This window comes from Strix uralensis, chromosome 7 (assembly GCF_047716275.1).
Source record: "Strix uralensis isolate ZFMK-TIS-50842 chromosome 7, bStrUra1, whole genome shotgun sequence".
In the NCBI taxonomy this organism is placed as follows: domain Eukaryota; kingdom Metazoa; phylum Chordata; class Aves; order Strigiformes; family Strigidae; genus Strix; species Strix uralensis.
The window spans coordinates 18,396,987-18,412,860 of NC_133978.1; the positions used below are offsets into that span (position 1 = coordinate 18,396,987).

General features: G+C 37.7%; 1 protein-coding gene across 7 annotated transcripts in view; it reads right to left on the reverse strand.

Moving 5' to 3' along the window:
• The window catches only part of KAT6B (lysine acetyltransferase 6B), a 120,563-nt gene that overhangs the window by 101,341 nt on the left and 3,348 nt on the right, over positions 1-15,874 (reverse strand). For 6 of the 7 annotated variants that reach the window (XM_074874581.1, XM_074874578.1, XM_074874582.1 and 3 more), the window contains one exon: positions 10,222-11,114. In XM_074874581.1, the coding sequence (XP_074730682.1) occupies positions 10,222-10,842 (621 nt within the window). In that variant the 5' untranslated portion in view covers positions 10,843-11,114. Of the gene's footprint in view, positions 1-10,221; positions 11,115-15,874 lie in introns of those variants that run through there. The other variant, XM_074874587.1, reaches the window with a different exon arrangement.

The following is a 15,874-nucleotide window of genomic DNA, read 5'->3' on the forward strand; positions in this document are numbered from 1 at the left end:
ATAAAGAGGGGTACCAAACAGAACTCCAGTACATCCCTCTCCCACCACTAGTATCTTCCAGGAAACATAAAACAAAATTTGGCAATCATGGGCTGAATAGCAGCCCCAATTATTTTCTTAAATTCACAGCCAGATTTGAGGTACCATCTTGAATTCAGAGTAGTACAGGAAGTTGGGAACACAGGGGAAGACTCCTCCAGTGGTTTATTATTCCAAATAAAAGACTCCTACCATACCTTTCATGTTCAGATCTGAAAAGATTTCTGAAACTCTGTAGTGAAAAGCTGAAAACATGCCTGCAAGATGAGCAGCTACTCACTGATTTTTGAACACAGTGCACAAATGGATAAAGTGAAAACAAATGCCCATCACTATACAAATTCCAAGTGGCAAAGCCCAGAACAGAATTAATTTTCAGATTCCTAGTTCTTAAATAGTTGTCAATAAATGAAAGACTACCTAAAGCCAGGATTACTTTTTTTTTAAACAGCTACTGCATTCCATGTTTTATCCAGGGTAAAACATCCTTGACTTTTAACCATGAGAAAGTTAAATGCACAGATGTAAAGAGAAAAATTGCTTGACTACAATGGAAGCCGTCACCTTTACAAATGTAATAGTTTAAAATTTGTTTTAAGAACGTTTAGAACCATTAAAAGACACAAGTACTCCTCAAGAGTTTGTCCATGTTAAGTGACCCAACAAGAGGAATTCTTTAAAATGGCCACAGAAGAGTAAGTCACTGGTTTCTATGACAGTGTGAGCTCCAATACTTTTTCATGTAGTTAAACATATGCATATAGAAGCACAGTAACAGACCTTTCAGTATGCACATAGCACATGCTGCTATCTAACTTGAGTGGTTTTCTCTAGTCATTTCTTGATTGATTTATTTGTAGTTTTTAGACCTTCAGAAAAACATCTGTAACATCCGAATGAAAGCTTGCTTTGCTACATCAGCAGGATGTATGCCAAACATGTCAAAATAAATAGAAATTGTTTTTACTATCCAATTTTCCAATATTAAAGCAGCATTAATATTTGTAAAACAACATTAACAAGTTTTCAGTGACATTCAGTTTTCACAACTGGATAAAGAGGGAAGGGAAGAGAGCTGGACACTTCAAGGCAGAGCAAGAATATTCAGATCAGAAAATACCATGTTTATGTATAACCTCATTGTTTATTACATAAACCTCCATGTGTATATTTATAAACTGACTGATAACCACTTACTTGCAGGAGTCAATACACTGTACTCTACCTCTAACATTCTTGTTAATCTGACTCCTACAGAAGGTATACTTGTGTTCAGAAGACAAAAGAGAAAAAATTAAAGCTGAGTATCTTTTAAATTTGGAACAGAAGGGAGGGATATACAGCAGCCTTTATAAGCATAGAACTTGTTAACTAGCTACTACTAAGTTCAATGATTATAATGGAGATTACTTTGGTCTTGAGAATTTTTTAGGCTCAAACACTGCCTTTTTCATCACCTTTTAACTGTATTTTTGTATACCCCTTTGCTAACTACTGCTTATCATCCACTAATCCTAAACACTTCAGAGAGTTGTGCAGTACCTGCAAGCTAAGCATTACTCACATTTTTACAAATCAATATAAAGGACAACAGTTCTCCAAGCAGCACCAGATAAGGTATCCACACAACATAATCATGAAACTTAAATGAAGCCTAGCAGGCTTCAAACTCAGCATCCTCGGTCTTGTATATACAGCTAAAACTTCAGCGACCAAGCCCTTATTTTTCCAGATTCAGAGAGTCCCAAGAAAGCAGAAATCAGGATGCTCACTATTCTTAAGGTGACAGACACAAAATGCACTTATGAAAGAAACTTTAACAACAAAAAAACCCAACAACCCCCCCCCCACACACACTGGAAATTCTCCAGCAATGGTTTTTCCAGGTGAAGCTTCCATCCCTCTTAAAACTTCTTTAGCTTAAATTTTGGCTATTTGATGCAGCTGTCTGCAAATCTTCATCATCACAGCCTTGCATAAATAAACTATACTTTCTGTTTTATTAGCCAACAGTTAGAAGCTGACAAACTTTCAATTCAAGTTGAAACAGAATACTCTAGGCTGGAAGAGACCTCTGGACCATGTAACCCCAACCTACCACTCAAAACAAGACCAGATTCAAGTGCTCCTTGAGGTTGCTCAGTACCTTGCCTAGACAAGCTCTGACCACCTCTGAGGATGGAGATTTCACAGCCTCTCCAAGCCCCTGTTCCATGTCTCTCCATCCTCACTATAAAGGATTTTCTCCATCTATCTGTAATTTCCCTTTCTGCAATTTTTGTCAGTTACCTCTCATTCTTTTGCCATCTGAGAAATCACAGTCTCCATCTTCACTATAATCACCCAACAGATAGTGCTGACAGAGGTGCTTTAACATAACAGTCCCACACAAAGACAAAAAAATTCTACACATCTATGATAAAGTTATCTTGACTATACTCCTTTCAACTGTTACTTGCAACTACTTCTTCATTAGTTAAGAACCATGTGTACTCAATGTCTGAAACACAGGTGCTTATCACAGGTGCCAAATGCAAACACTGCTAGTTAACGTTGCCACAGATACATGGATATTACATAAAAATTGATTCCTAAAACTACAGTCAGTCATTTTCACTACTTTGGAAAGAAACAGAGCTGTGAAATCGAAGCCAACTTCAAAACACCACTGGTGATGAAATTAAATGCTTCAGAGCATGTGGAAAATGTGTGGCAAACTTACATCTTATGCTAGTCCCCACTTCTATTAAGGATTCTTCCTAGATGAGGAAACATCAGACATGCCTCCCAGACAGCTTTGTTGAGATCATACACAGCTTTTCTCCTGTGCCAGAGTCCTGCTTGTAATTAAAAACAGAAGTCTCAAGCCTACTGCACCTAGTACTGCATTAGTTGGTAACTGATGAGCTATACCACCACAAGGGGAGATAAATGGGAGACTCTGCCCCTCTAGAATCAAAACACTTGACAAAGCAGAAATTCCTGCACATGTTTATCTATGACTGTAGAAACACGACACAAGAGTTGACAATTTACAAGTTTGCAGTTTCCCTCCCAAGGACTTTTTCCTTGTGCAACATCTTCTCTACAGTGCAACCTGAAATCACAATAATCCACACAAACCTAGAACTAAATGCAGCAGCCCTGGAGTTGCCTACACAGACATTGTAAGAAGGCTGCCTGTGCCTGCGAATTCAAAACTTTAAGCTCTTTTTCAAGAACCTGGAGAGGAAAAAAAAAAAAACCAAGGAAAAAATCTAAGTGATACCAGCTGTAATTTCCCTCAATGAGGAGGTACATAGACAGGGAACAACAACAACAAACACGTGTTTGCAACTGAAGGCAATCATACTAGTTTAAAAGTTAGTTTGTCTCCTATCAGGTAACCACAAAGGACAGCAGTGAATCTGTCAGCTAAGTGACACCTGATTTGTTGTGAGTCATCCTCAAAATTCTACAGCCACAATCTAAGCCCTAATATTTCAGTACACAACAGCAACCCTCTCCATTTGATTCCAGAAAGTCCTAGTGTCCTGACATGAAACAGGCCCTCACAATCACAGGCAAATATAGTCCTGAATACAGAGAGGAGAGTTGCCTTTTGGAAGAAGATGCTAAAGAACCATAAATGGATTCAAAGTTGCAAAGAAGACTTTTACATCAATTAATTCTTTTCTCAACGCTAGCTTGAAATTCTTTCAAAAGTGACAGTATTTTGCTATTTCCAACCACCAAATTGGAAAACTACAGTTGATTAGCAGTTGATCTATACCTGGGGATCTTTCCTGAGAATAAAGTAATTTGTCAAAAACTATCAGACAACTTCAACTGCAAGTTATGAAGGTTCTTCATCACCAGTTTTGTAACAAAGTTCCTGCAACAACAAGAAACAACATGGAATTGTTACCACATTTCAACTGCCACAGAAAGAACACCCTAGAGTCAAGACTATCACTATTATTGCCCATAGAAGAGGAAAGACACTTAAGATAGGTCAGGATACAGAACTAAGAAAATATGCAAGGTAATTCTCATTATATCTAAGGTAGACTTCTGGTATTTCTATATTCTAGAAGGAATCTCGACAAAGGAGATATCCATGTACTGAGTGGTTAAAGAAAATTAATCTTGGAGGAAAAATGCATCAAGTAAAACCTCTAACTGTAGTATAGGAATCAAATGTCACCCCCAGTTAAGAGTTCACAGAAAATAGCATAAATGAACAAACACAAACAGAACTGCTGGAACTACACAGGATTTCTTTAACTCACTGCTGTCAGTTTCAATACAGGACTCACAGCAGTACATCACACCAATTATTTTTGAAGTGAGACTACCAAGAAAATCAAATTTTAGCAATCCTTACAATTAAACAGCTAGCAGTATAAAGTCTGGAATTATTCCTTGCAGTAAACAAGAATCATGAGCACATCATGCAGAACTATGTTCCAAAACATCCAGCTTGGGGAAAAAAAAAAAAAAAAAAAAAAGGATGAGTCTTCCCTGCTAGTTCTTTAGGGAACTGCAAACAGATAACCTGTTTGCAGAAACCAAGTCACTGACATCAGAAATTGGAACCCAACCTCCACCTCTGCCACACATTATGAAGAAGCAGACAAATCTAACTTAGGAAATAGCAGGTTTTAATTTCCCTCCCACCATACAATCCCAGAAAACTTTTACAAGCATGGTTCTTGGTTTGATTCAAGTGTGCTGAATTGTAAAATACAAAAAAGCCCCAAAAGCCAGATATATCTATCTACAGGGGTATAAGCCACTCCTCCACAATCTGGGACAAGACTTTTCCACTTCAGTTTTAAATGCCTAAAACATGGGGTAAGTCATTCTTCCATTTCTGGTAAGCTCCAGTATCTCAAGTGTGAATAGGATCCATTTGCAAGTGTTCACTTGGCTTCTGCATGGAATTGGTACTTTTAGCATTTCAGAAGCTACAAGTACAGCAGAGAGGTGAGAGAGCAGCAGCAGCACCTAGCAATCATCCCAGAACTTCAAGGCCAAGAACAACACACACTGAGGTTCGGGCCATGCTTCCAAGAAATAAAGGTGTCTTGTGAATTGAGGTAATTCTCTCACAAATGTGAGAGTTAGCATTTGTCAGGTAACACTAACACTTCTCAGTTTTTGTCACCACAAAGATGTTATGAGGGGAAAAAACATGAGTTGTCTCAAAAGACAATAGTATTTTATGGATTGACAAAGTTCAAGCCTAGATTTCATTCTTCTTTTTTCATACCCCTGTCTACAGTCTCTTCAACTGTAGTACTGCAGACACTCTCTTATAGAAACTTACCTATCACTGCATTTTGGTCCTCAGACTCATCCTCGGGAGCACAGACTCCATGTAAAGCCAGCTCCAAAGTTAGGCATCATGAATATCCCCTTACGTGTAAAACAGCAAGATACATTCTGTAGCACTTTCTTTCCATCTAACTTTTCTGTTTCTGCTCAGCAGAAAGTCTAGAGGCCAGAGGGAACAAGGTAGAGCAAGCAAAGAAATCTCAGCCAACAGTCTCTTGTTGCCTACCCACAGGAAGGCAGGAAGCTGAAAAACTGAGCAGGGAGGAGCCTGGATGCCAAAAAAGCAATTCTCTATAGATTGGCCCTTTGCCTGAAAGACAGAAGGAGGAACACCCAGTGTCTGCACTGGCACAAGCTACATACCAGAAAACTGAAATTCAACCCATGCCAAGTTACACTTTCAAAAGCTAAATGTACGTAGGCCAGTGAAAACAAAATTAGATAGGAGTTCAGAGTATGAAAAATTAATAAAACAAGTTTAGTTTTGCATGAAAGTCATCTTAGAAAGACAAACTAAAAGTGAAAGGGGGATTAAGAAAAATGTTCATGCCAAGAATCAGATGGAAACAACCATTAATACAGTTGCTAAGCTGTTCAAGAGAGTGTTCAGGAGAACGAAGAAAACGCAGTATGGATCAAGTCTTCTCCATTTGCACTGCATCTTTCAAAGTATACTTTAAGTAGTTATTTATGTAATTATTCCGAACATAGCAAAGCTGAGACGAAAATGTTACAGTGGCCATTGTATCTTCACCTTTTAAGCTGAATTTATTCTTTCAAGTTATGTTTAAAAATAAGTAAATAAAGAGCTGTCTATAGCCTACAAACACCTGCTTCTTCAGGTTTATAGTCACATGGCATTTGTGCTCAGGAGGTGGCTAATCCCTACGACCTAGTAGGTTTCATACAGTTCCCAAACTGCAGAACTCCTAGTGCTTGTCCAAGTGACAAGGAAGACAAGGAACAACACAGTGCACAGGTGCACAATCACACAAAACACACCCCCAATATTGCCATTCTACAGCTGACACCATTAAAGATAAATTAAACACCCATCTAAAGACTAACATAACTTTTAAATACCACTTTACTGCTGCATTTCCAGAAGTGTATTTTAATTCATCAAAGGCTTCTCAAAAATCTAAGTATCTCTCAACATGTTCAGGTTGATTTTCCTCTCTGTTCACACCCTTTCCTACTATGTTATCAGTTTTTACACTGCATTTTCTGATTAACATACTCATACAGCCCTTTTCAGAAGATGTTGGGTGAGAGAAGGTGTGAAGCACATGAGAACATATCTATGCAAGATACTCTGAACATAAGGAAGAACACATAAGAGCAGTTAAATTGTTAAAAGTAACTATACACTGCAATATAGTGAAGTGCACAAGATCAAACTACTAGGCAACAAATTTCCTTTTTTTCCCTGAATTCCTGTGTGTGTGTGGTTTTGGGTTTTTATTTGCAGGAAAGAAAAAAAAAATTACAAGTCTTCATCCTAAAGAACACCATTGTTTTCAGTTTCCACCTCTGGCTGGAGGCTGGTCCTTTAACACACCAGTTTAACACTTTAAAACAGGCTTCTTTTCAAGTGCTTTCATTCAAGTTACCTGTCTACATCAAGTAAGCATCCACATTAATGTAACCACCAGAATATTTCAGATAACTGGGATGTCCCTTTGAAATGTAATTTATACCACTCATTACACTTTATATCAGGTACTGCCCAGACATTGTATAGCTGATGAGAGCTACTGACCTTCCAATAGGAGCTGTCCTTCCTATGAGTCTTGTGCTTGCATTTCTTCATACAGAAGTTAAAAAGCAAACCTCTACACACACTAGGGAATGGAAAGGGGTGGAGGAACAGAAGATCTAAACAGCTGCACTGCACACTTCCTAAGAGTTGACACACCTTTGCCCAAATCCAGAAGAGTCAGGGTATCACTTGAAGGAAACACCATCTTTACACAAATGCTTCCTTCCAGGCCTATGGATAACAGGAAGAAACACGGCAACACAAGCTACATTGCTGTAACTACCTGCAGCTATTTCTACATCTGATGAAACAAGAGCACCGTATCTAGTTGGATTGGAGTTAATATGAAGGCAAGAAAAGCAGGTGCATATGATCAACATCAAGAGGAAAATTTAGCACTTTCAGTTCCCTGTTTCACGTAAGTATTTCATCGAATGCAAAACACTCAACACCCTTGTAACACAGTCAAGGCTCCAGGTCTGCAAAACTAACGTCAGTGGCACTGCATTGCAATAGTACCTGTCTTCTCAGTGCACTAGTTACTCCAATGCCTCTGGGGGGTAGGGGGGAGGGCAGGGAGGGGAGAGTAGACAAGGAAACCCCCACGAAAACAAAAAGCACCAAAAAAACCTAAGCAAAAACACCCCCCCCCCCCACAGGCAGTACTATCTCTCTTCTGATCACCTTTTACTCGGGAAGAAAAGTTCAAAGCCTGCATTTGGTACTGTGTGAAAGCTCGGATTGCCAGAGGGAGCTCTGATGCACTTCTAATGCACTAAATCTTTTAACTGTCTCATCTTGACGAGATATTAATTATGCATTAAAAAAGTCAACATTACTCAAACTTTTGCAGTTATCTAAAAGATTCCTGCACATCCTCCTGTTCTTTTTTCTCCTCAAGGAGAGTAAAAAAGATACTTGAACTTCACCTCTAGTAACTAAAAAAAAACAAACAAAACAAACAAGCAACCTGCCAAAGAAACTCTAAAATACACCACTCTCTTCAAAGATTAGCCATTCCTGAGAAATGCCAGTTGGCTTCATTTTACTGTATAAAATTCAATAAATAGTCTTGACATGCCCCATACTGACACTAAAATACTTCCAATAAAAACAGCCTAAAAGTTTTCCTGCAGCATCATCCTCCTTATTCATGAATTACTAATTTCAAACGAACATGCAGTCACATAACAGACACCTATGTACAGGTACTTTCACAACTGTCTTTAAAGCCATACAGCTTGAAGTCCATCAAAAATCATATATTTAAACAAGTTTGTATGTATTTTTCCAGTAACCTGTGTCACAACTAGCACAACAAAGCAGTGCACTACACTGATATGCAACTACTGATTCGCCAATCTCACATCAAAACTATTTTTGTCAGGAAAAAGTGCATGCCGAACAGTTTTTAAACACACAAATCACACTGCTAATTTTGAAGCACCCAAATGAAAGCTTATTTCTTGCCAAAGCACTTGCTACGGAACAGATTTGTTTGGCTAACTTCTAAAAGACAGATTTATCCTTATTTTAGTATTTTAGTACGGCAGTAACGGCTTTTTCAGCACTGTGACCCAACTAACATTCCTTGCAATGGATGCCAGTCCCAGTAGGTAGCCTACCAAGGGAGATTTTTGTTTCCACAGAATTCATGTGAAGCATCACACTATTAAACTATTTTGGTTGCTCGGTAGTCCAGTCTTCAAATTTTTCACATCACTAGAGTATCAGAATTACAGAAGAATCTCTGAAAGTACTTAGCTTTATCACTACAAGTAATTAAATCTTTATAGGGTACGGCTACGGCAGTAATCGCACAGTAACCAACACTTCTGAATTTCCATTCTGATTGTTAGAGTGCGAAGCTCCATGCATCCAATTTGACAGAAATAGATAGATATCGATATATAAAAGGAACCATGCATTTAGAGAAGCTCACAAAAATCAACCTACAGCTATCAACATTTGTAGTTTCACCTCTGACAGTTCCACAAACTTGTAGACCACTAAATATTTCTAACACAAGCACTTTCTACTCTGCATCCTTCAGTGCCTTCCACTCTTTCTTTCAGATGAAGGAAAAAGGCAAGTGAAAACCAATGATGCAGTTTCTAGGAGGAGACACTAATGGCACCTCTACTACAGCAAAATTGTCTGGATTATTCCATGCCAAAAAGAACTGCCACCAAACTTTACCACTAACAGTGGGGGGGGCAGGGGAAGAAAAACAAACTACCAACTTACAAATAGTCAAAGTAACCCAATTCAAATAGGAAAGGTAGGGTTTTTTTCCCAAATACACTGAAAATTCAAAACACACTTTACCATACTAAATGGGGAATGATCAAAGAATGCCTACAGACATGTCTTTGACACTATCCTTTCACAAACAAAACACTAACTGACACCCCCTTCTCCTTCAAGGCAAACCCTGTGAATAATTAACCTAAAAACACGGCCCAAATAACAGCAAAAACAAACCCGTGTAGGAAGTCCAACAAAACTGAAATAGGAGGAGGATTCTGCAGTTTAGCTCAATTTGTCACTCTGACACCTTCACTTATATTCCTAGAATATTTACATTAACTCCAGCTCCTATTAACTGTAGTTTGAAAGCTAAGTATCTCCATACCAATATCTTTACAAATAATAATTCTAACAGTCTTCAATATCAAGAGTTCTACTTGTAGTATTTCAGGTGGTGTTCAAACTACAAGAAAATCAGCATGCCCAGGCATAAAATGAAGGTAAAAGGCCACAATCAAATCACATTGTAGATTTCAGCAATGCCAGTGTGCTGGGCGAGAACAATCTGACACCTAGAAGACAGCTGTGCTCTTCCTCGATGCTCTGTTCATCTACTGAAAATCCAAAGAGCAAGCTATCCAACACAGAACGGCAGGACATAGGGAGCTAAAGTAAACTTCCTTTACCAGAACTGATTCTGCATGGATCTTTGACATGCATCCTCGCTTACATATCTTTACACAGGTAAATAAAGAACAGAAAGAATCATTATTTATGCATTAGGTAAATAAACAAAGAACAACAAGAATCATTTTTGCATTACTACATTTGCTCTCATTTTTCAGACTTACCTGGTCTTTTTCGTGGGGTAGAAGGCTGACAGGTGGAAGAGAAGCTGGGAAAGTGCTGGAGTATTTTGGAGCTCCTTTGCTTTCCAAACTGCCATAATTCACTCTATACTGAGGTCCATCCTTCAGTAATCTCCCGTTGTTCACAGCACGTTTGGCCCCCAGGCGCAACCTCTGCTGAAAGGCAGGATTGTTGAAAATATTTGCTAGGTCATTCTGACTTCTCAAATACTTCTCTATGTTTTTAAGGGAGGAACCATTTGGTTCCTGAAGCCCTTCAATTGCTCTTCTCAAGAGTTTATTCCAATCCACATTACGAAGCTCATTACAAGCTCCTCTAGATCCCTTAACAGATTTAGGAATAGTGCCAGGTTTAACAGATGAAAACCGTCCAGGATTATCTGGGTCCTTGTAGGATGCAAGGCCTTTGTTGGTAACTTTAAGAATAGAACCATCTTGAACACTAAGTTCCAACTGTTCTGAAACAGTCTTCTTATCTAATCCATGGGAAGCACAAACAGCATGACATATTCTCTCTTCAGAAGGCCTTTGCTTTTGCTTTTTAACTTTTTGTATAGCTTCAAGAATCCACTCCGTATAAAGAGGGTTGGCAAGTTTTACCATGGTTGACCAGTAATTGTTTCCAGCCAAGGGTTACCCATAGAGGTTCCTCCTTATCCTTTTAGCAGATCTTTCAGAGGTTGTTCACACCTCAAACACAAATCAAAGGATTCCACACTCTACTTGGATGCATCTCAAAAATATCCATCCTGAGTCGGAAAAGGCAGGGAAATATCCGCTGACTGAAACTTCCAATTACTTCACAGTTATGGAAAGGTAGAAAGGATTAATTCGTGATGATACTGGTACATCCTTATAAGAAAGTTTGTTGCAACCTTTAAAAAGAAAAAAGAAGAGGCAGAGAGAGAATACAGTTAATGCTGAAGCAGTAAAAAGAAACAGAATGAATTCAGACATGCATTCATACCGTAGATGCTCTAGTATGCAAAAATCTTTGTGAGATGATGCGAAATGTTCACCAATTCCCACCCTACACCAAACAAGTAATCATAAAATCCTTCCACACTTCTCATAACATTGAGTGGATTTAGTTTCCCTAAATTCCATCACCCCAAAACTTAACCTACTGACTTGTTCAACAATTCCCATTCAGCCAGAGATCTGAAAATATTCTCTAAAACATACTGCCTACAAATAATTTCTAGACCCACTGGTATAAGAAAATTACTATCTACCTGGATTATACATGCACTAAGAAAAAAAAACACCAACAACCAACCCCCAACCAATAAAAGCTAAATTATTAACCACTGCCATTCCTTACAGAATGCTGTCTGTAAATGCCATGCCATATGTTCATCATACAGCTTGGAAAAATAAAAAACTAAGTATCAGAACTGAGTTACTAGTATTACATCCTTCATTAATACCTAAGTACCCTACAATACAGAAAGGAATCACAAAGGCACTTCTCATTCTAAGGTGTGCAGTAGAGGCACACATTTTTGATGCAAACTCTTAGAAACAGACATGAGGGATTTTCACAGAAATACACTGTCAGCATGAAGACATACAGAGGCCACACTGACAAAATGTTTTGGTGACTCACAGTTTAACAAATAATTTTCTTCACTTATTACAGAATATACCACTCCAATAGAAACTTCAGTGGCTACAAACACACAATAAACCTGAAAGAACATTTTGGAGTTTATTCATTTTGCAGGACAATATATGAAAAAAAAAAAAAAAAAGAAAAACAAAAACACCACACAAATTGAACTATGAAGAAGTAAATATATTTGAGGTATTGGTTTTTTATGCCGTGAAATGTGAGCAAGAACTTTTGAAGACATTAACAGAATTGTATAATTACTTCAAATCAAAAGAAAATAAATAAAAACCAGAAGAGGAAAATACTCATTCTCAATAAATGGGTTGTCTTGTAAAGTAGAAGATTTACCAGTTTCACAACAAAACTGAGTTTATCTAAAACTACATTCATAAAGCAAGCAGCCTATAACTAACAATAATATTTATGATTACACAAGTCTTGGACCTCATTTTTATTAATTTATTCGAGTCATCTTGCAATTTCAGTCTTGTTTAAAACTTGAATAAATTATAAATAGGAAAAAACCCTGAATTGATGCAGTAATCTAAATTATTTTCAACTTGTTAAAAAGATTCCTCTGCAACTGTGAAGAGGATGAGTACAAAAACCACTATTGGTCCCATACCTTCTCCTCCCTCTACCCCCTCAAAAAATCTCTTCAAATATAAACTCCAGATCATGTTTCACACATTATTATACCTACACAACAGGATTAGTAACAAAAGAACAACTGATTATTGGTGAATATAAAATTGCTCTATACCCAAACAATAGAAATATTAATCAACTCATTTTATGAATTTGTCATTCTCTAGGTTTGATTGAAGCTTAAGCATTTTCAGATTTATAAATATGACATTTCAACTGACTGACAGAATAAAAAGACACAGTCCAGATACAAATGCAGGCCCTGAATGTTTAACTGGCTTTCATACTGAACCCCATTGATCTACACAGATTGGATCCCATTTCTTGCATCCAGTCTGTACTCATGCAAGTTATATTTGATAAGTTCTGTGTATTTTAAGTATTTGTAATAAAACAATAACTTGTTCTGTAAACAGACATTTTAATTTGATCCAGCTAGCAAAAGCCATTCTTCCCCCAACAGCATTGTTTATACTCACTGTTTTCAGATAATTCCAAAATAACACTGTAGCTGCAAAATACAGACAAATTTAGGGAAGGAAAAGGTTTCCATGGTATTATGAATCCTACAAATTCTCTCACCACTCTGACACTGAAAATACAGTAATACAACAAAGCAGAACTCTATACATAGTGGAGACACACACACTGAGACTATTTTAGATGCTCTGCCTATAGATTGAGAAGATCTCTGTGGCTACATAAAAAACCCCAGATTCCTAGAAAGCCACTTTTAAAAGTTTAGAAGTTATTTAAACTGTTCTGAGTCTTCATGAAGATAGTCAGTACTTAATTAAATGCCAAACACTGCATTTGCTGAGTCAGACGTACTTGCCTCATTTTTAAACCTACTGCAGTACTGTTGTATTAAATTTCATACAAGCAACCACATCACTTCCATTAAATTCCAGAACACACAGTGCAAGGTCTGTTCCAAGCACCTGGACACCAATGAACATTTCAGTATAAATGCTGTAACTTGTGGGTTAAAGGAATTTTTATTGGGCAGTGACTGTGGCAAAAGGTGAACATAAACCTGTATCTTCATGTAAAGTCTGCTGCTTGGTATAGGAATTCACAGCAATATACATTCAGAACTACATTTTTACTTATTTACTTAAAATTCCCTATGTGTAATACAACCTCCTGCATACTAGCGCCTACTAAATCAACACTAGCTGAGTGTATCAGCAGAAAACATAGTTTCCAACACTCAGAACAGGATATTTCAAGAGGAAAATCAAGACATCTTAAATTCACACCTTCCAACAGAATCTAAGTTCATCCTGCTTTAGGAAACCATGCAAAGCTCATCTGATCCAGTTTTTGAATTGTTTTACCACAACCTAGAGTCTCTGTTATGCTGCCACTTTGACCGCATACATACCTGAAGTGTAGCACCCTGACCTCCACAACTGGTATGGCAAGATATAACATACATAAGATTCAGAATAACCTCTTAATAACAAACATCTTTGCCAGCAATATAATTCAGCTCAGTGATCCTGGAGCTGCAAGTTAAAATGGTCTTTCATAAATCAAGTTAAGATAGACTGATCCAAGATTGGCAATACAGAGATACAGCCATATACATGCTGAGTGACTGGATAAAGACAAAACCAACTGCTTTAGAAACAAATTTTCCAGATTTAACATAAGAGGACACACAGAAGTTTAACATTCAGGTTCCCAAGTTCAGAACTTAATTTCACCAAAACTACAACAAGGCGGTCATACATAATTTAATATAAAAAGTGTGATACTTAACCAAACAGATTTTGAGGTAATACCAATTTTTAAGAGTGATTATACATTACTAGCAGGCATTCAGGTCTATTTATTAATTTTCCTCCCCTCATAATTAAGTGACTTTTAATCAAACCCTCAACAGTACCCATCCAATCACAGATTAGATTTTCCAGACTGTTGAGCGCACCAAGACCGCTTCCAAGTTTTATGGCAACAGTGATTAAGCAAGCTCTTTTATGTCATATGTCATATTTCATCTTCTACACTCTATGGTATCTTATTTTGAAAATAAGAACATTTGAGAAAGTTTGATTGCACTATATTACCAAGTCTGTTAACAAGTCAGCTACTGAAGAGCTGCAGAACATAAGCATTCAGAGAGTTACGTACAATATATTATTTTTAAGACATGAAAAGCCATCTCTAGTCAAGGCTTGTCCCTTTACCTAAGTCATAAATTATCAGATAAATACAAAGAAGTTGCAAAATTGCAGCTTGGGATTTAGAATAAATGCAAATATGTCCTTTATAAAGCACACACATACTGTACAGCTGATTCTAATTAAAGAATACACTGACTGAACATGTCAGTCTTAGGTGTCATCAGTAATCCTATAATCCTGTAATAAGGTCTCTTTTAGACCGAACTAGTATCTGGAATTATTTCCAAGTGATCCAGATTGTGAAAACAGGCTGTGTAGCCAGAAGAAGAAAAATTAGCTACGCTTCCCCCCCCCACCCCCAAGAAACAAAACCAGAAGTTATACACAAGTATCCAAAAGCATTTCACAAAATAGAACCTTAAGTCTTGTTTGGAGAAATTAATGAAAAATTCGCTTTCGCTGTCTTAAGTATAAATGCCGTTAAACTTTTAAAAACTGAGGTTAACACAGCTACCAAAAAAATAAATAGAAAAAGGGGGGGGCGAGGATGACAGCAACTTGTGCAACCTGCCAGTGACCTGTGAAGCAGTTTCATTCTACTCCCTCCTACCTGCTCTGCACACACTCAGGAGAAGCAGCAGCAGGCCAGCTCTCTGCTGCAGCATCAGGGTCAGGTAAGGATTGCAGCAGAGGAGGAGGAAGAAGAGAAGACTGCCATTGCATTCAGGAAGCTTTTTGCCATTTTTCTTTCCCCCAAGCTATTACTTAGAATTCTGTCACTATTCACCTCTGTATTCCACCCCCATCTCAATTAATGAAGCAAGAGAGGCAAGATACTTGTTTCCCCATTGCAAAATACAAAGAGACAGAGAAAGCAAATCTGGCAAGGACTCCCAGCACACATGACACTCTTAAAATTACTCAGAACATGAACCCAGCTACTGTATTATTCTTTATACAACATACAGTTTTCAATTATAACAAGGATGGGCAATGACACTTGCACATGCTTAAACAGACAGATGAAGAGACATTACAGTAACTTCAAAACTACACCAAAAGACTTGGTATGGGGAGCAAAAGAGGTACATGTGAATCAAACTGATTTGCTTGCACTCCGCAATACCCCACAAGCTAGTTTCAGATCATATGCTAAAAAGCAGTTCACAACATGACAGCAGCAAGCACCACCAGAGGAAACAGCATCACCACGACATGACACCAGCAAAATCACCAAATT